This window comes from Sceloporus occidentalis, unplaced genomic scaffold (assembly GCF_023333645.1).
Source record: "Sceloporus occidentalis isolate IW3139 unplaced genomic scaffold, rSceOcc1.0.p SCAF_5, whole genome shotgun sequence".
Lineage (NCBI taxonomy): Eukaryota > Metazoa > Chordata > Lepidosauria > Squamata > Phrynosomatidae > Sceloporus > Sceloporus occidentalis.
In genome coordinates this window covers 36,299,343-36,319,724 of record NW_028316985.1, presented here as the reverse complement: position 1 = coordinate 36,319,724, position 20,382 = coordinate 36,299,343, and the positions used below count along the sequence as shown (strand labels likewise).

General features: G+C 40.8%; 1 protein-coding gene across 5 annotated transcripts in view; it reads right to left on the bottom strand.

Annotated features, from left to right (window-relative positions):
• LOC149311955 (voltage-dependent T-type calcium channel subunit alpha-1I-like) overlaps positions 1–20,382 on the bottom strand; it is a 199,199-nt gene that overhangs the window by 37,996 nt on the left and 140,821 nt on the right. For all 5 annotated transcript variants that reach the window (XR_016281523.1, XR_016281524.1, XM_089528234.1 and 2 more), the window contains exons 21-24: positions 15,750–15,875; positions 10,847–10,936; positions 5,440–5,632; positions 2,011–2,162 (exon numbers count right to left, since the gene is read on the bottom strand). Coding sequence is in view for 3 of the 5 variants with exons in the window: in XM_089528234.1 (XP_089384360.1) it covers positions 2,011–2,162; positions 5,440–5,632; positions 10,847–10,936; positions 15,750–15,875 (561 nt within the window). In the remaining 2 variants the exon portion in view is untranslated. The remainder of the gene's footprint in view (positions 1–2,010; positions 2,163–5,439; positions 5,633–10,846; positions 10,937–15,749; positions 15,876–20,382) is intronic.

Sequence of the window (20,382 nt, the reverse complement as noted above, 5' to 3'; positions counted from 1 at the left end):
GACATTGTGGGCCTTATTCCCAATGTACAGCTATTCATTTTAGTGTAAAACAAAACATCCCTACAAAACAGAGTATAGTTCAGGAGATGATATTAAATACAGATGGCCTCTATTACTACAACAAATTATACAAAAAATTAGCCCATCACAAAGCTTCCTCCTATTCAGCTGAAAAGGAGTCATACAGCATTCCTTGCCATAGTGTTACTGAGTTATTCTTCTGCTCTGAGCACCGTTCTCTGTGTCTTTAAATGAGTGTGGGTGGTATGAAGGGGGTCAGAACATCATTTTGCAGCATATCTGGCTTTAGCAGCATTGTAAGACAGCTTTCACCTTAACAACAGATCAGGAAATAAACGAAGCAGGATTCTCCACAGAGCGTGATCTGTTGCTGATAGCTTTGTTGATCTTTGCTGAACAGGCTAAGAATGAACTTCTCCATTGCATGTGTGGCATAATAGGAGATGAAATAATCACCTGGGCAATGTTAACTAAACAATGTTAACTAATAGTTGGAGTATAAGAGTACAGCATGGTCACCTGAGTTGCATTGCTTTAATACGAGGTATAAACAGTAAGAGGACCAATCAAATTTGCTTTTGAAGTTCAACAGAACTGCCACTTCAGATACTGGAAATTATGACCTTGTCTAAAATGGCTCCTCAAAGACAGCAATTGCTGGAGGTAAGGATTTTCTGAACACAGAAAAGAATGTGATTTTATCATCCTTTTCCCATTCCAGGAAAAAAACAAAACACCTTCATTTCATGGTATATGTATTTACTCCAGAGAGCCAAAAGTTCAGTTGCTTAATGAAGCCTTTCCAATACATTTACATTGCATTCTTCTAGTTTAGGAGAACTGGAGAGATTAGATGCAGATCTCTCACACCATTTCCAACATCCACATGTGGAGATGAACCTTCATAGAACAACAGACAAATGGTGCATAACTAGCAGCAGACATGTTGGATCAGGGCATGTAAGCCTCAATCATCTTGTGCCAAATTGTTAAAACACTAACATATTGTGCTAGCTGTCTCTGCATTTCTAAGGAGAAAAATGGAATGGATTTTTAAAGGCCTGCCAACTAATTTCTGCTGGCCTGGTATGATCATCCTTTTTATCAGCTCCTTTTAGAACTGCCCCACCCAGCAATATATACCATTTTTCAATAGACAAGAGTGAAAAAAATAATAATGGAAGTGTCTCTAGTGAACAATATAATGCTCAGATTAAGGATGGACGAACCTATCCATTTTGGTTTTGCTTGATTTTTCATGTTTCCAGGAGTTTGCATCACCTCATTTCTGCACCAGTGTGACATTTTGGTATGTTATCCTCCTAATATATACATTTTTATATGCATTCATGTCAAACATATTTTTGTAAGCAATTTCTCTAAAGGTAATGCCTTTTTGTACATTATTTTCCTAATATAAATATTTGCTACAATTATTTCCTATAATTTAAACATTTTTGTATTGAGTCTTTGTTTGGATAACTATATTGCAAAATTTGGGAAAGCAGAAATATTTAATTATAACTGTGTTTCAGTTTGCATTAAGGTTTCAGATAAATCTGTATAATAATAATAATAATAATAATAATAATTTATATTTTCACGCCTCTCCCAGATGGATCGAGACGGGATTACAGTCCACTAAAATACATACATCAATACCTAAAATACGTATAAAAGCACATCAAGAAAATTAATAACAATTAATAACAATCCAAACAATTGTGTGTGCATACATATGTGTGTATTGCCATTTTATATAAGGGACACCATTTTACTATGTCATTGTATTTACTGGGACTTGAGCATCCACAGATTTTGGTATCCTCAGGGGGTCTTGGAACCAAACCCTAGCAGATACCCAAGGCCCACTGTATCAGCAATTTGTCTATTTGTTTATTTATTTATTTTGCAGGATGAAATTCTTTACTTTGCAAAGGAAAGGAAAGAAGGAAAAAGGAGAGGATTCAGTCCCTTGAACTCACTCACCATTGGTTGGTTGTAGTGCTCCAGAGACATGGTGACAACGTTGAGGCAAATGATGAAGGTGATGAAGATATCCAAGTAGTGGCTGGTGCAGACCGAATGGATGAGAAGGCGAACAGAGCAATAGGTGGCATAATACGGCAAGCGCTGTGCCTCTTCAGTGGGAGTGCAGGGAAAGGAAAGGAAAGAGAATGAAGGAAGAATGTGGGGGCAAGGAGGAAAAAGACAAAAGAAGAAACAGAGCACCATGGGAAAAGATATAATAAAAAGAAACAGAAGGGGGAAAATACAGATATGAAAGTGAGTAAAAGGAAAAAACAAGAGGTGAGAGTGACAGAAAACATCTGTTAGTCTCCTGTTTGTGGAAATGATACTAAACCAGCATTTCATCAACCAAAAAATTAAACTTACAAATTATAATGGGTAGCAAACCCGAGCAGAAGAGGAAAATCTGAAGGAAGTAGAAGATAGGAGAGTACCATGGTTTCAGGGCAAAAAGCATTAAAAGGGGGGGGGGGGGGTTAACAAGAAAATGGGAGAAGGGGTGTAAGTGAGGGAACAATGGGGTCAGTTAAGGTTATAGGTTCATGCTTGGAGTGTTTCTATACTGCATAATTATAATAGTTTGATATCACTTTAACTGCCATGGCTCAATCTGATGGAATCCTGTGATATGTAGTTTGGTTGTGAGACACTTAGGCTGAATCCACACCTATAAAATAATCCAGGTCCAGTGTAAAGTATTCTGCCCTGTAATTGCCACACCCACCCATAATAAGCCATGGCTGATAAAGCAAAGAGGATATATTTGATTTAATATTAAATCTGAACAAGATAAAGTACAATTACGATTTAGATGGGCGATAAAATATTTTTTGACTATGTTCATAAAATGAAAAAATTCTATATCTTAACTGACATGTATATCTTTATTTCTTATAGTGAGATAAGAGAAGAAAATAAATGAATGTAAATTGAATCATAGCCAGAAAAAATGTTTAACAATTATAAGGAACTTTTTTATTTTACTTTGAAGAAGGTATTTACAGTTATCTGGGAAGTATTATAATAAATATAAGAAAATAGGAAAGAAATAATGCTTGTAATTATGGTGTATTGTTTGTGTTTTTGTACATGTATGTTTATATGGTTTTTTTATTACGTGACATTGTCAATGTGTAATAAATTCAATTAAAAATTATTTTAAAAAAGCAATAAGGCAGATTCAAATTGTATTGATAGCCACACATTTCCCTTGTCTGAATTCAAATTGGTACAAGTCCTTACAAATTGGTACAAGGTGGCTGCACTTTCTTTTCTTTCCCAGCATGAATAAATCTATCAACCAATAGCCTTTCTTGCTTTCCTGTGAATCTTACATTCTTGCATATTGCATTCTTACAGGATGGTTCCCCCATCCATTCCCCTTTGTATCTCCCTATTTTGTCATGAATGAGTGGGATAATTTTAAATCTCTCAACCACCCCCCTCGTCTCTATCTCAGACACACACACACAAAAATAACCACACTTTTAGAATTTGGAGTTCAATAATGTGAAGTGCCTTTTAAATCTGGCAGCTAATCCTTATCACTGCTCTGATGATATTAATGGTGTTAGGCCAGTTTAGAAACACTAGCTATGGAGGAATGCCAGCTCAGGGCCACCTATCATAGCCTCGCATGCACACATCTTCCTTCTTCCAAGAAACTACATCATTTCCCTTTCCCAACCTACTGGCAGTGAGCCTGTCACAAGGAAGCACCACTGTATCTGTTCAGCTGGAGGCAAGCATAGAAAGGGAAGCGAGGTAGGGAGGAGAGGCCAGGCTTTAGAGGAGACAACTTTGGTTCAAGGAAGCAGTTGCTCACATCTGTTTCTTCTGCCTATATATATATATATATATATATATATATATATAATCTGTACACTCTTCCATCAGCCTTCAGAGAGAGAAAGAGAGTACAGTGGGCCCACCACACTTGCTGGGATTAGGGGTGAAGGACCCTCGTGAAAGTGGGAAAACCACAAACAAAGAAACCACAATTGTTAAACATGAGATAAAACTTCTCTATGAAGCTCTAGGTCCTCCTGATCAGCTCTATGGTCAACATCTACCAGAAGCTGACCACAGAATTGCACTGAAGGACTCACAAATACCCAGAAAAGTGTTCGTTTGAGGAATCTCTAGGTCTCACAGCATGACTTCTGGTGGATGCTGAGATTCTGGAGGGATGACTCTCTCTCTCTCTCTCTCTCTCTCTCTCTCTCTCTCTCTCTCTGTGTGTGTGTGTGTGTATAATCACATCTCTGTTTCCTGCCCCTTTCCTGCTTTGTTTTTTTTTTTTTTTTGTTTCTATTATCACAAGCTAAGAAGTGAAATTGACAAGGGGTTTGTGCCTCAACCTGCGCTCCCACTTCCCTCCCAATCTGACCATTTAACCACCCACCCACCCATTCCTCCCGCAGTCCCCTCACCACTCCCTGTCCACGCTGATCAAGGGACCTGACACACATGTAAAAAAACCCAAATAGATTATTCTTAGAACTGCTGAATAAAAAGCAAAGTTTTTAAAAATTGTGTCAAAGCTTTAAAAAGGTGAAAATGGTATATGTCATGTGTTCCAACAGCACTGGAATTGAGGTAGGTATGGATTTTTTTTGCTACTGTGCACCGAGCCTTAGAATTCTCTAGTGCATCCTCTTGAATTACAGAATTAGAACTGTTTGGCAGGGAATTCTAAGTGCTTCATCAAACTACAAATCCCAGGATACCATAGGTTGAGGCCACGGCAGTTAAAGAGGTCTAGGAATACTATAACTGCACAATGCAAATGCAACCTTGGTGTTTCTCTCATTCTTAAAACATACACACATAGACACACACAGATACAAACTGAGGCACTCCAAGGCTTCCTTTGAACAGGAGTCTTGAAGAAGTTATTGGAGCACCAAGGCTTGGTGGAAGATTGAAACTTCTTTCCTTCCTTCTTTCTTTGTTTCTTTTTTTTTTTTCTGGGTTGCATTTAATTAGAGGGGAACATGACAGCTGCTAATATTACAATTATTTAGGAAAGCTCCTGGAAAGATTTGAAAAGGAAACAACCAGTGCATTTGTACAGCGCTGTGTATAATTACAGCGCTTTAGAAATAACGTGTAATAATAATAATAATAATAATAATAATAATTCTTTGGAGTTCAGAGTTGAAGAAGGACTACAAACTGAATAAAGCATCTGGTTGTACTTCTTCAATGATTTAATCTATCCAGAGGTGAAGAGCCCTGAGTTCTTAGGCCCATCTATGCATTGTGTTGATCAGGGTTTTTTGGGGGTGGTGGGGGTGGTGGGGGGTTAGGAAGAAAGAAGAGGAGAAGGTTTTTCTCAGAAAACCTCAACCTATGAACCAACCAAACATTTAGGCTGTTCCTTACTCCTGCGCTTCTTCTCCAGGCGCCTCAAGCGCTTCTCCTCACGTCGCCGGGCCTCCTCTGCCTCCTGATGCTGACGGCATTTGTGGAAGTTTTCTACCACCACCCCCACAAACATGTTGAGCACGAAGAAGCTGACGATGAGCAAGAAAGAGATGAAGTAAAGGAGCATCCAAGGGTTGTTGTTGGTCACTGGCTGGATTTTTAAAAACAATTTTTGGAAAAAGCAAAAGAAGAAGAAGAAAAGGTCATTCAAATGTAGAATATTACAGAAGGGATTATGACAAGTTAAACACTAAAAGGATGGCATTGCTTTTGGACAACAGACATTTGGGAAAAGAAGGAAGATAATCTGAATGTATGACTGTGGTTATATATTTATGATTGTGAGGCTACTGTAGAGAAGATGAATCCCAGTATGGATTTTTCAAAAGATTTTATTTCACAAATGAACCCAGAATTTGTGACTGACATGATTAATGGGAACTGCTGTGAAAGAGACACTGAGTTTCAGCATATAACCCTCCCCCCCCCCCCCCCCCGCAAAAAAAAGAAGAAGCATTATTCTACAAATTTGTGGAATAAAGCTTTGATTTATACACCCTGAGACTTGGGCTGCACCAACACTGCAGAATTAATGCAGTTTCATGGGTCCATCCTATGAAATCTTGGGATAGGTAGTTTGTTGTGGAACCAGAGTGCTCTGACAGAGAAGGCTAAATATCTCACAAAACTACAAATCTCAGAATTCCATAGCATTGAGCCATGGCAATTAAAGTGGGGTCAAACTACATTAATTCTGCAGTGCAGATGCAGACGCACTCTCCCCTTCAGATCAGCTTAACTGGAACTGTTTATGAAGACCTATGAAATTTCACAGAAATGGCGCAAGTTAAATCCTCCCTCCAATCTAGTAGCAGAGAACCATAGTGATGACTCACTGGGAAGGGTTTTTTCAAGTAGGGCTACAACTCCTCTTTTTTCCCAAACAACAAAGGTACTTTAATTAGTAACATGTACTTTTTTGTCACAGCTTTTTAATGAATACAAAAGCAACTAAAGAGCCAGAAGAGGGTAATGATTAAATGCATGGCTGAACATTGAGGGGGGGAGAACTTCTTGCCTCAATGGGAGGCTACAGGCAAGCAACTTTTCCTCATTCTCAGCTCTAAGTAGCCATCTGTAATATAGGGATAATAACACTGGCATGTTGTGCAGGATTGTTGTATGGCTTATGGAAAATCTATGTGAAATACTTTGAAAAATAAAAATAATTAGTCCATCTATTTTTGCCTCCCTTCACTCCAGTCCAAATTTCAAAAGCTGCCAGATACATGAGACTGTTTCACAATTCTAAAATGGGTGATTTCTTTCCCACATTATGAACTCAGTTTTTTTTTTTAAATACAGGAATCTAGAGTCTGAATTTACTAAACCCCTTAACATAAGGTCCAATCAAGATGTTCATTCTGTGTGACTGCGTGTGTGGAGTGTGTGTGACATTACTATTTAGATTGCTAGGAATGCTAATCTTGGTAGCTGGGATACAGGAATAATAATTACAGTATCAGAGAAGTGAAGGATAATTACAATAATTCTCTAGAGAACTCAGTTAGCGATGTATACACAAAGAATTAATATTCAATCACCATTATCAGGCATTATCTGGCAAAAGGACAATTAAATATCAGAAATTAGAACAGGGATAATACAGGCACAGAACAAAGAGGAAGGATTTTGAGGTTCTGTGCTTGGGAAATGTCCTGTCTGAGAGGCCAAAAACTGCTTCTGCGTGGTAAATAAAGCTACAGAATCCTTAAGGATCTCCTAGATTATTATTTTTAAAGTACCAAACCCCTTTTGGTGTTCTTTTTGCACTATATGTGTGGTAGAATTAATATTGTGCCACAAGCCTGAAACCTTATTCTGTGCATTAGAAAAAGGAAGCATGCTTGCTGGCAGATGGGAAGGCGATAGCCATATTTTTGCCAGAACATTTAACAAACTTCATGGAGATGAGCATCCCAATGGTAAGGGAATACTGTAGACCCCACAAAAGGACAGCAACATGATGATGTAGTGGTTTGAGCACTGGACTATAACTCTGGAGAGAAGAGTTCAAATCATTGCTTGGCTACAGGAAACCCACTGGGTGACCTTGAGTACTGTAAGTCACACATTCTCAGTCTCAGAGGATGGCAATGGCTAAACCTCTCTGAAAAAACTTGTCATGAAAACCTCATGATATACTTGTCATAGAGTTGCCATAAATTAGAAACAATTTGAAGGCACACAACAACAACAACAACAATGTTAGTAAAACTATGGCAGACTGTTGCAAAGTAAGGGAGTTTTTAAAAAAAAATCCCGCAGGAGCATTTCTGCATATGAATAACAGAGGAACTTGTTGTCTCTAAAAACCTAACCTAAACTGAAATGTATTAAAAAATCCACAAGCAGAGGCACCATTATTGGGGAGAAGTGCATGAAGATGCCATAGTCACTATCAACAGATACCAGTGATATCCCTGTAAGTACTGTCCACATAGCAGTCGTTGAGGATTATCATACCAGGGCCAATAGCACAACAATCGTGCTATTTGAACATAACAGAAGCATAGTGCTATAGCAATCTATATTTTTACACAGTTACGCAATCGCATAACGATGAGATAATAATGAGAGATGCAAGTGCATTCTGCATACATAGATTCTTGTAGCATTATTGCAGCATTATTGAGTGTTTCACACATATGCTGTTTTGGTGTGACTGCACATGTCTGAAAAGCATGGTTACATCCCAAACAGAACAAGACTAGATAAGGTAACTGTTACATGGATTTGAAATTGGTTGACTGACCCAACCCAAAGGGTGCTCAACAATAGCTCCCTTTCATCCTGGAGAGAAATGACCAGTGGAGTCCCGCAGGGGTCTGTCCTGGGGCCAGTGCTACTCAACATCTTCATCAATGACTTGGATGACAGAATTGGGGGCATACTCATCAAATTTGCAGATGACACCAAATTAGGAGGAATAGCTAATCCTCCAGAGGACAGGATCAACATTTAAAATGACCTGAATAGACTAGAAAGCTGGGCCAAAGCTAACAAAATGAATTTCAGCATGGAGAAATGTAAGGTACTGCACTTAGGGCAGAAAAATAAAATGCACAGATATAGGATGGAGGACACCTGGTTGAATGAGACTACATGTGAAAGGGATCTAGGAGTCCAAGTAGACCACAAGTTGAACATGAGTCAACAGTGCGATGCGGCAGCTAACAAGGCCAATGCAATTTTAGGTTGCATCAATAAAAATATAGTGTCTAGATCAAGAGAAGTAATAGTGCCACTCTATTCTGCTTTGGTCAGGCCCTACCTGGAATACTGTGTCCAGTTCTGGGCACCACAATTCAAAGAGGACATTGAGAAACTAGAGCATGTCCAAAGGGGGGCGACTAAAATGGTGAAGGGTCTGGAAACCATGTCCTATGAGGAATGACCTAGGGAGCTGGGGATGTTTAGCCTGGAGAAAAGAAGGTTAAGAAGGTATATGATAGCCCTGTTTAAATATTTGAAGGGATGTCATATTTAGGAGGGAGCTACAGGAAAAGAGATTCCACCTCAACATTAGGAGGAACTTCCTGACAGTAAGGGCTGTTCGACAGTGGAACACATTCCCTCAGAGTGTGGTAGAGTCTCCTTCTTTGGAGGTCTTTAAGCAGAGGCTGGATGGCTATCTGTTGGGTATGCTTTGACTGAGATTTCCTGCATGGCAGGGGGTTGGACTGGATGGCCCTTGTGGTCTCTTCCAACTCTACGATTCTATGATTCTATGATTCTAAGACAAAATTGATAAAATTGATATATTTCAGAACATTATATTTATACAGTTCAAAGAAAACCATGCTCTACACCTCGAAATAACATAGAAACCCAGTCCAAAATCAATTCTAGCAATGAAAATGAATTGCGTGTACTTAAATGCACTCAGGGAAAAGGTCCCAGATTGCTTCACATTAGCACGAATGGTTATTGGCTTCCACATCTGCATGATAGCGCAAATGAAGCTATCTGGATTTCCTGTGAATAAGAAGTTACAGGAGCAGTCCAGGTTGTTAACAGGAGAAGTACGGGATGTGCACAATGTCGTGTAAAAATCTTCACATGATCGCGCAGTCATGACAGGAGCATTCCGCTTTTCGCCCGTTTCTTATCACTATGTGATAATCTCTGTAGTTAGAGATGAGGGGAGCACTTGAACAGAGGTGCTCACAAAAGCTAGAACTTTTCTAGATTGAGCCATGGAGCACCCATGCATTCCTAAGTATAGTGCATGTGTTGTTCTGTGTTGGGATGTGGTAGGCTTACCCTTTTCCAGGTTCAAAATATCACAGGTTAAGTGATGGACAAATATGTCCACAGCAACAGCAACACCTTGAGGAATGATGTCCCAAACCTCCATCCCTCTTAACAACTGAGAACACAATTGTGTATTTATTGCACAGCAGAAAGTCCTCAGAATGGGATGTCTTGTAAACACACAAGCATCTCTCTATAGTTACACTCGTAGTTCTTCAAGTTCACAATGTGCCTCCGTGTAGCTCATTGCCCACCTATTCCTCTTATTTAAAAAAATTGTTCACATATTCTGGACATTCTTAGAAGTCACTGTAAAGATATGCCCAAAATGGCTCTCTCCAAAGGACTGACAAGACCAGATGAAACCTTTCTGCTTTATCAAGAGAACAAGGATTGATCACAGCGTGGGTGTAATACATCATCAACGCTGTTTGGTCTTGTGCGATTGCCATCTGCATTAGGAAGTGATCTTGCATTATTAAAGTGAACAGGAAAAGCAGCAGATTTTAGCTGCCAGCAATGAAAAACCATGCTGATGGGGAAATTACAGCAAGTGATTATGAATCCAAAGAATGTGCCATTGTGCCTGAAGGACATACTGTACCACTGCAAAGGTATTATGGGATAAATAAGAAAGCTATTATCATCGGCACATTTAAAAAATATTCTTTGCAAATCAAGGAAACATGGAAACACCATGTTTCCTTGTTTTGCAAAGAATATTTAGTTAATCTAAAATTGGCTTCCAGAAAGATATTCCACTTTTGCACAAAGAAGAGAATATAGCTATTTAATCCACAGAAAATTGGGAAGGTGACAGGGAACCAAAGGGCAGTCTAGCATTTTCTTTCTGGGTACCATATACTTCCCAGGTCAGTTGTAAAAGCAATCAGAACAATTAATCCAAACCATGTAATACTCTGTCTGGAACTTCTCAGCACTTGGAGAGAACACAATAATAAAATAAATATCTGCCATCAGTGGCTCATCCAGTCACAATCCACTTCAAAGGTACAGGAATGATCAAGGTGGGAAGGAACATCTGTACCTGCTGATCAACAGCCACAGCATCCAGACCATTGTACATAATGTTGACCCAGCCATCCTTGGAAGCCAGAACAAAGAGTGACATCAAAGCCTGGAACACATGGAAATGCATTGGTCATTTTAGATGAGTTTTTTTTGACTGATTAACATTTAAAGTATACAATTTTTAAAAAGAGAAACCATCCCTCCTCTGTTCCAAAACCCTGCTAAAGCTGACCAGGAAGGGATGACAGGAGAGAGAGGGTAAAGAATTTGCCTGATAAAGGTGAGAAAGATTGAGACAGATGGAAGAACTGCCAGAAAGCTGATTTCTGAGAAATTCTTCCCCAGAGAAACACCAGATCATCTCAATCAGGTTGCTGAATTCTAAAACAATAAATTGTGATATACACCACCTTGGTTTGCTAAAATGCTATAAATCTCCCAAATCCAAAGGAATGCACAAAAAGGAAACTTATGAAAAACACTAGAGGAACATATGACACACACCTGATTTATATCTTTAAAAAAACTGTCTCCTTTTATTATTGCTTCTAAATATTTCTCTGCCAATTCTTGTTTTCCCATTTCCTACTCTGTGTAAAAGTTGACAATTTGAAGATGATCCATAGAGAGCTTAGAAGATCTTGAGAGCCAGTGTATCATTGGAGCATGACTCTGGGGACCAGGATTTGATTCCCAGCTTGGCCATGAAACCCACTGAGTGACTTTGGGCAAGTCACATGCTGTCAACCTCAGGGGATGGTAAACCCCATCTGAACAAATCTTGCCAAGAAAATTTTGTGATAGGCTCACCTTAGGCTTACCATAAGCAGGGCCGGCTCTAGTTATTTGGCCACTCTAGGCAAGAAATATTTTGGCACCCTTCTACGCATGCGGAAGCCGGATGATGTACCATGTGACTGTACCCGGACACAGAGGGGCACACATTTATGCTTCGGCGATTGTACAAAGAAACCATCATACAGTAGCTTGCTTTTAAATTGCTTGCTGTAATATGTGTTTTCACTTTAATATTGTTTAATTATTACAAAATTATACAAAAAAGCCGCAAAGCTGCTCCTAAATTTTGTCACTCTAGGTGGCTGCCTAGTTCACCTATATGGATGAGCCGGCCCTGCCACAAGTGAGAAATTACTTGAGAACACACTACAACAACATTAGAAGGCCCTACTCCAGGAACTGTGGGAGAAGAATGTGTGAGGACTGTGCAGAATAAATACAGAGTAGATCGTGAATTTCAACTGATTTTCCTTTGATGCAAACGAGGGACTAAGCTAGAATAATTTAATCAGAAATGTAAAGCATCCCACATGAACACTCGTTGAGTTTACTCTCTTAAAAGCCTCCAGAAATTAAGACTTGGTTGTTTCCCTGGGTAACCATTTCCATTTACCAACAGTTAGTTTGGTAAAAAGGAGTTTCCTAATGTCCAGTCTAACCATGCAACCTTTACTGCAGCTTCAACACTCAATTTTTGGTCCTTCTTTTAGCTTTTTTTTTTTTTTGGTTGTCCTTTATTTGTGCCTGGTAAAGAGCTGTTTCCCATTTAAATTGATTGATTTCATCCTTTCACAGCATATAATATAAATGGTTTTGCCTTCTTTGTGCAACTGAATAACATTTAGTGGATCTGTGGAATTACAAAGCTGGTTCACAGAGAAAGTCTTTGCCATGGATGTCCACATATTCACTGGCACTTCTGTACAAAACTATAGACCAGCTTTTCTCAAATTAGTATCCAGTCTCACTATGCCTGACTACAGCTCCCACTATCTCTCAGCAACTTGGCCATGGTAGGTGAGGATATGAGAGTTGTAAGGATGTCAAATTAAGAAGGGCTGCTGTGGTGACTAATGAATAGCACTGAGGCCAAGAATAACATATGTCATCAGAGGCCCACTTCCCTATCCCTCACACTGAGGGGCCGTTCAGACTACCTTTTACCCTGGATCAGGAACCGAATTATGCACATGAAGTTCATATTCACCCCAAATCTCCCAAAAGTAAATTTGAGTTTTGCACACCTGTTCTGGGGCAAATGCCCCTTAGTGCGGGTCATTTGGAAGTGGAGTAAAAGCTGTATCTTTTTTTAAAAAACGGGTTCGGCGAATATGAACTTGCCCCCAATCATGATTGGGTCAAGTTCAGGGGAGGGATTTAGATCAGAGGGAGGGCAGAGGGCCGAACATTCTTCCCCTTCATCGGAGAAGGAGGAGGAGGAGGAGGAGTATGAAGCCGAGGGAAAGAATGGGGCCATGAAGGGCAGCGTTGGAAGGAGGAGGAGGAGGCAGGAGCCAGAGGATGGGTGCCAAGGGCAATTGGGGTGACAGATGGAGCTGGGGGTGCCAAGGGCAGAATCGGGGTAACGGGTGAGCAGGAGGCGGAGGAGGAAGGAGCCGGAGAAAGGGTCAATTCAGGGCAGGTCAGAGGGAGGGCAAGGGAGCGGAGCAAGCTTCTGCTCTCACAGGCAGCTTTCTCTCTCTTTTTATTTTTTATTTTTGACAGACTATGCACATGCTTTTTGCTACTGGTAGATACATACAGTATATAGATAGAATGTGTGTCTGCTTGTGGTACTTTCCCTTTCATTTGCTTGCTCCCAGCACACACTTTGCAAAAGGCTTTTTTTCTAAATTATTTTTTATATGCGAATGCTACAATGCGAATGCTACAAATGTTTCTCTTTCAATTTGGCAAATTGATACAGAATGCTTTTGCTATATACAGTGCGCCTGTGCCATACGCGGGCGCGCCATACGCGGACTTGAGCGTACGTGCTCAAGCCGCGGGGCGCACGCGGGACGGAAGGGGCGGCGCGTCCCATTCAATTGAATGGGCATGTGCGCCCGTTGCGCCCTGCACCTGCCCGCGCTGCCACGCCGCCGCTCACAAGCCCCATTGTTTCCAATGGGGCTCGAGCATAGGCGGAATTCGCCTTACATGGAGGGATCCGGAACGGATCCCCCGCATAAGGCGAGGACAGACTGTATGTGTATTCTGGGGTGGCAATGAGGGAAAGCCAATGATACAGAGATGGCATTCCAAGGTGAGGAATTATTATTATTATTATTATTATTATTAGTGTATGTGAGGCATTCTGGGGTGGCAAAGCAAGAGGTTGCAGAGATGGCAAGCTGGGGTGAGGAATTATTATTATTATTGTTATTATTATTGAGATGGGAAGAGAATGCATGGGGAGAGGCAAGGGCTTCGGAGGTAGCATTGGGCTGGAAGCGAAGGGGAGGCTGGAAGGCTGTGGAGACCCATGACTTTGGGGGAGTCACACTCTCTCAGCCTCAGGAGAAAGGCAATGGCAAATCTCCTCGGAGCCAATCTTGCCAAGAAAACCCCAGGATGGGGTCGTTTTAGGGTTGCCATAATCTGTAGTGACCCAAATACACACAACACACACACACACACACACAAGGAGGTTTTTAAATTTGACAGAATATTTTTTTTAAAAAAAAGGAGGGGGGAAGCACACTTCCGATTGCCCAATGGCTGCAGGAAACATCACCTATGACGAAAGCAGAACTGAATTTGATTGACAGCAAAGGCGCCTTCATTTTAAACCGGTTTCTCCACAGGAGCTAAAAGGGCATTCAGGGTTAAAATACCCTGATTGAGGTAGTGGGCACTTGCTTCCAGAGGGATTCGGGGGGTGGGGGGGAATGAATCTACCCAGTTCCATCCAGCACAAAACGGTGAGTCTGAATAGGGCCGTATAGTCTGTTTAACTACAGCATATTAGCAGAATTGCCTTTTCTACATGGTCCAAAAGGACCATTTCTACCCTGTTCTGGCATCATCCTTGTCAAACAACACATGAACCTAATACTAGTGTGGGCAATTTAGATTATGTCTGGCACATTCCGCACAAGAATCAGTGCATAACAAGGTTAATACAAACTAAAACAAACACTGTACCTGTTTCTTTGGATCTGCCCTCTGTTTCTGCACTGTGGTGACTGTCTGCGTGGGTGTCCCACTGGGCCACAAAGGGTTGCTTGCTTCTGAGGTGAGGCACCCAGCATGTGGTTGTCATTGTGTGCCACACTCTTGACCTCAGAAGGGAGCAACCCATGCTGGTGGCAGACATACTGGACACTGTGCAGACAGCTGCTGTGGCACAGAAATGGAGGCCAAGGCAGAATGGGGCAATCACAGGCTGGCTCTGGAATATCCTGGCCAGTGTAGACCTCTATCTATCTATCTATCTATCTATCTATCTATCTATCTATCTATCTATCTATCTATCTCTGTGTGTGTCAATGCCACATTGTACAGAACACTTGCCCTTTTTGAACATACATGTAAGATATATGCTAAAGTAAAATGCTTAATGTCCCATTATATTTAACAGGACAGAGATGTGTGTGTGTGTGTGTGTGTGTGTGTGTGTACATGCATACCAGCAGGTGCACGCGCACACACACATACATTTCAGATTTTTTTTTTACAGTTTTAACTCTGCTTTACTTGCAGTATATTAAATATGATTGGGTTTTTTTTTATTATTTTGGTTTCCTGAGCTCTTCCAGATTAATCCAAGGAAATATGAATTCTCATGGTTTTTGCCAGTGATTCTTGCCTTTGCATCCACATAGTGTCCCTTGTATAAAATGGCAAAATCAAGCTTTGCTTTTTGGAATTAATATATTTTTTGAATATTTTCAAAGCTGTGGATGGTTGAATCTGTGGATAAGGAATCCGTCCGTGTATATGGAGGGCTGAATGTACTTTAAATGTAGTAAGCAAAGCTAGATGCATTTCTGAAGTCACAGTGGTACCATTGTCATTCTGAAAATCTTGTGAACTTAACCCTGGACACACAATGGTACAAGTTTGCCTCTTTGACTGAAAGTGTATACTGTCAAAAGGAAGTCAAGTTCCACATTTACCTGGCCCAGATTATCGAAGTTGTACTTGTGATGCACCCATTTGTAATTGGCAGCCATGCAGTCAGACCTGTTGGTGATGTTTCGGATGTCCACTCCCAGGCAATGGTAGAACTTCCCCTTGAAGAGCTGCAAAAGGAAGCAACCTTGTCAGAGTTTGCCAGTATGAACAGATGTGAGGATGGTGTCCCTTTGTTTGATTATAGGATAGGGGTGGCATGAATATTTGAAAATGTTTGAAAATGATCAAGAAACATTTTTCTCAAGTGCTGGAAAGCCCTGACAAGGAGTAACCTGGAGTGACAAGAATCGTCACCATTTGGGACTTATTCTGTGTAAAATCTTTACTTTTTCCTTATCTTTTTTATGTTTATATGTACAGCGATGTGCAAATCTACAGTGCTATATAAATAAAGCATAATAATAACAACAATGAAAACAGCATCTCCTACATAGGAGATATCATTGTCTGGGCAGAAAATAATCCTTTGTGCAGAAATATTTTGTGTGCAGAAAGTGCTCTTTCCTGCACAGAAAGTACTGTTTTCTGTATAAAAAGAAAAAAAATGTGCATTTTTTCATAGATTGTCTCAAAAACAGTTTTTGAAGACATTCTAACAGTGGGAAGAAAAATGCTAAAATTATCCATTGCTTCTTTCAAGAATAAAATTAGAAAAGAATTACATCCCTATTATTGGAGAAGAATGCTTTTGCGTTTGGGTCACTGATACCAAGCTTGAACTGGGCCCACTGTGACTGAGGAAAATTTATTACCTGGAATTTATTTGGAAATATATAAGTATCCATTATATTACTTCTATTCCCCAAGCCAGTCTAGATTTACTGGGTACCCAAATGCTTCTGGGCATTTCTAAACACAGAAATATTACTCAGAAGAACAAAACGCTAGCAAAATATCTGCTACTGCTCAGTATTCAAAATAAATTTATTTATGCTGTACATTGGGCTACTTCTGCACCAAGTTCAGAAACTTCAACTAGTTCAAAACATAGCAGACAGATTATTTACTGCTACAGCTAGGAGTGATCATATTACATCAATATTAAAACTACTCCACTGGCTGCCAGTTAGTTTCCAGGCAAGGTACATAGTGTTGGTTATTTTCTTTAAACCCTACATCGTATGGATCCAGGTTACCTAAAGGATTCTCTCCTCACATATAATCTGCCCCGTACACTCAGTTCCTCTGGGAGACATTTACTCCTGTCAGCCAGGACTAGGTTGGCAACTGTCACCCAGGGGACTTTTTCTTCAGTGGCTATAGGCTGTGGAAAGACCTGTTGGAAAGAAATTCAACAACTGAATATGCTGTCTGAATTTAAAATAGCATTAAAGAGCAGGTGTGCGTTTTTGGGTTTTTTTGGCAGGCCTATCCAGATAATTTTTATATTTTGAATTTCAAGATATGGATTGATTGTTGTAATATGTATTAGTCTTCTATGTTCTTTTAAACTAATGTTATGTGTTTTAACTGATGTTATGTGTTTTTAACTGATATGTATAGTATTTTAATCTGTTGCTGTTCCCTGCCTTGATCCATGGAAAGAGGCAGGTAAGAAATAATAATAATAATAATAATAATAATAATAATAATAATAATTATCATGGAGGATTCTTTTTTTACCCCCCCCCCCCTTCTTCTGCTATTCTTTTCCCCATGTGGCAAGGACTGGGTTGTGAATTTGTAAAAGTTCAAGGTGACTCCACATGTTACAGGAAGAACATTTGCTTTGCACCACTTCCTATAAACTGTGAAGTTGCCATCCCTGAAAGAGGCTATCTACAGACTAAGTACAGCACATTCCTCACCATGATAGAAGAACTACCCACTCTTGCAACAGCAGCCTAAAATAAAAAGATTAAGAGAATATCACTTTTCTTTGTCTTCTTCAAACAGTTGTGGGTGGATTTGGTGCTCTGAATGTGGGGGAAAGTTAAGAACTAAGAAGATTAAATGTTGCCAAAAGCAGGTAAGTGATTTGTTGTTTGAGGCATTTTAGTTCTGACCAGCCACTGGCCTATTATTCCAGCACTGGGTTTTATGATACAGCTGAATTTTACTGTAGTTCCAATAGCAAATCTTCCTCTTTTGTTATTTTGAATTACCTCAAGCATCTGAGAAATGGTGCAAGGAAAGACATGAGAACAATGTAAATAGTTCATTTAAAGAGGCTTTGTTCTGTCTTGCTTTCTATGTTTTGCTTGGCAGAATTCTCTGTTCTGTTTGGCATGTAATGACAGATTAATAATAATAATAATAATAATAATAAATTTTATTTTTACCCTGCCTTTCCATAAATATGATCAAGGCGGCTTACAAAATTTAAAACGTTACAATACAAGATAAAAAATTCAATATAAAGGTTAAAAACATTACTACAAGGAATAGGAACAGGAAATCAATAAAATACACATGTCAAGGGCAAAGAGAAAGAGAAATCAATTAACAATGGTCCGGGGTCAAAAGGGAGAATAAGGGGCAGGAAAACGAACAATTTAACTAAGGTGGGAAGGCCAACCGAAATAAATACATTTTCAGATTTTTCTTAAAGATATCTAGTGAGGCGGCAGAGCAAAGCTCTACAGGGAGCTTATTCCAAAGTGAAGGGGCAGCGATGGCAAAAGCCCTCTGTGAGGTCCGTGCAAAATTTGACCTAGGGACCTCCAACAAATTTGTCCCGGATGTTCTAAGTGTGCGGGGCGGATTATATGGGGAGAGGCGGTCCTCCAAGTACCCTTGGCCCAAGCCATTTAGGGCTTTATAGGTCAAAACCAACACCTTGTATTGAGCTCGGAAGCGAATAGGCAGCCAGTGAAGGTCTTTTAAAATAGGTGTTATATGGTCCGACCTGGAACTGCCAGCGACCAGTCTAGCTGCCATATTCTGCACCATTTGCAGCTTCCGGGTTTGGTACAAGGGTTGCCCCATGTAGAGCGCATTGCAGAAATCTAGTCGAGAGGTTACCAAAGCATGTACAACAGATTCAAGGTCCTTACGGTCCAGGTAGGGACGCAACTGGCGTATCAGCCGAAGCTGATAACAAGCACTCCTGACCGTCGCATCCACCTGAGAAGTCAGCTGGAGCGACGAATCAAGGAGCACTCCCAAGCTGCGCACCGAGTCCTTCAGGGGGAGCGTGATGCCATTCAGGACCGGGTGACAGATCTCACCACCCGAAACCGGGGAACCTATCACCAGTACTTCCATTTTCCCTGGATTCACACTGAGTTTGTTCTCCCTCATCCAGCCCATTACCGACGCCAAGCAGGCATCTAGAGAAGAGATGCCATCCTTAGTTACTGCATCAGTCGGAGACATAGAGAAGACTATCTGGGTGTCATCAGCATACTGATAACACCGCGCCCCGTGTCTCTCGATGATCTCTCCCAGCGGTTTCATGTAAATGTTAAATAGCATAGGGGACAAAATCGCTCCTTGAGGGACACTAGATGTAAGGGCCCTCCTATCGGAGCGACAGTCCCCCAGCTCCACCATCTGGAATCTACCCGAGAGGTAGGACCAGAACCACTGCAAAGCAGTGCCCCCGATACCCAACTCTCCCACGTGTTCCAGAAGGATACCATGGTCGATGGTATCGAAAGCCGCTGAGATGTCCAAAAGCACTAACAGGGACACGCTACCCCTGTTCATGCCCAGACGGAGATCATCAGCTAAGGCGACCATGGCAGTCTCAACTCCATAGCCCGCCCGGAAGCCGGTTTGAAATAGGTCCAGAAAATCGGTGTCATCCAAGATCGATTGAAGCTGGAAAGCGACTGCTCTCTTGATCACCTTCCCCAAAAAAGGCAGCAGCGAGATGGGCCGATAATTATTGTGAATCAGGGGGTCTAAGGAGGGCTTTTTTAGCAGGGGTTTAACCACTGCTAATTTTAATTTAGATGGAAACTGACCCTCACTTAGAGATGTATTAATTATGCGGTGCAACATAGTTAGCACCGCATCTCCCCCCTGAGCTGTCAGCCATGAGGGACAGGGATCAAGGGAGCAAGTCGTCTTCCTAACACTTCGAAGGATCTTGTCCACTTCCTCGGTACTAACAAATTCAAAGTGATCCAGTATAACAGGGGCCACGGACGCTTCGGACACCTCTCCTACAGGATCTGCATGAATGCTGGCGTCGAGAACAGCCCTTATCCGAGAGATTTTATCCGCAAAGAAGTTGTTAAAATCGTCACAGCAGGCTTTAGATGGTTCCAAGATAGGGCTCAGGGAGGGAGGGAGCTGAGTTAGCTCCCTCACAACCCTGAACAGCTCTGCCGGACGCTACTCTGCAGATTAGGGTTACCAAACTGAATATGGGACAGGAATTCTGTATTTTACCAGATCCTACAGCAGAAAGATGTAGTATAAAATTCTACCAAGCAGAAGCACATAGTATCTCTTATATCACATCTCACTCATCAATGGAGACCTGCATCAGTGGTGAAGAAGCATCCAATATATTCCTATAGTTTGCTGGGTTTTGTCTCCCGTGACAGTGAAAAAACACATTTTATTTTTTAAAAAACCCTATTTTTTTTTTAAACCTGAGAGAACACCTCTCTAACATTCTCTAGATCCTCCAGCACAACCAACATCTGATGGAAGCTGACC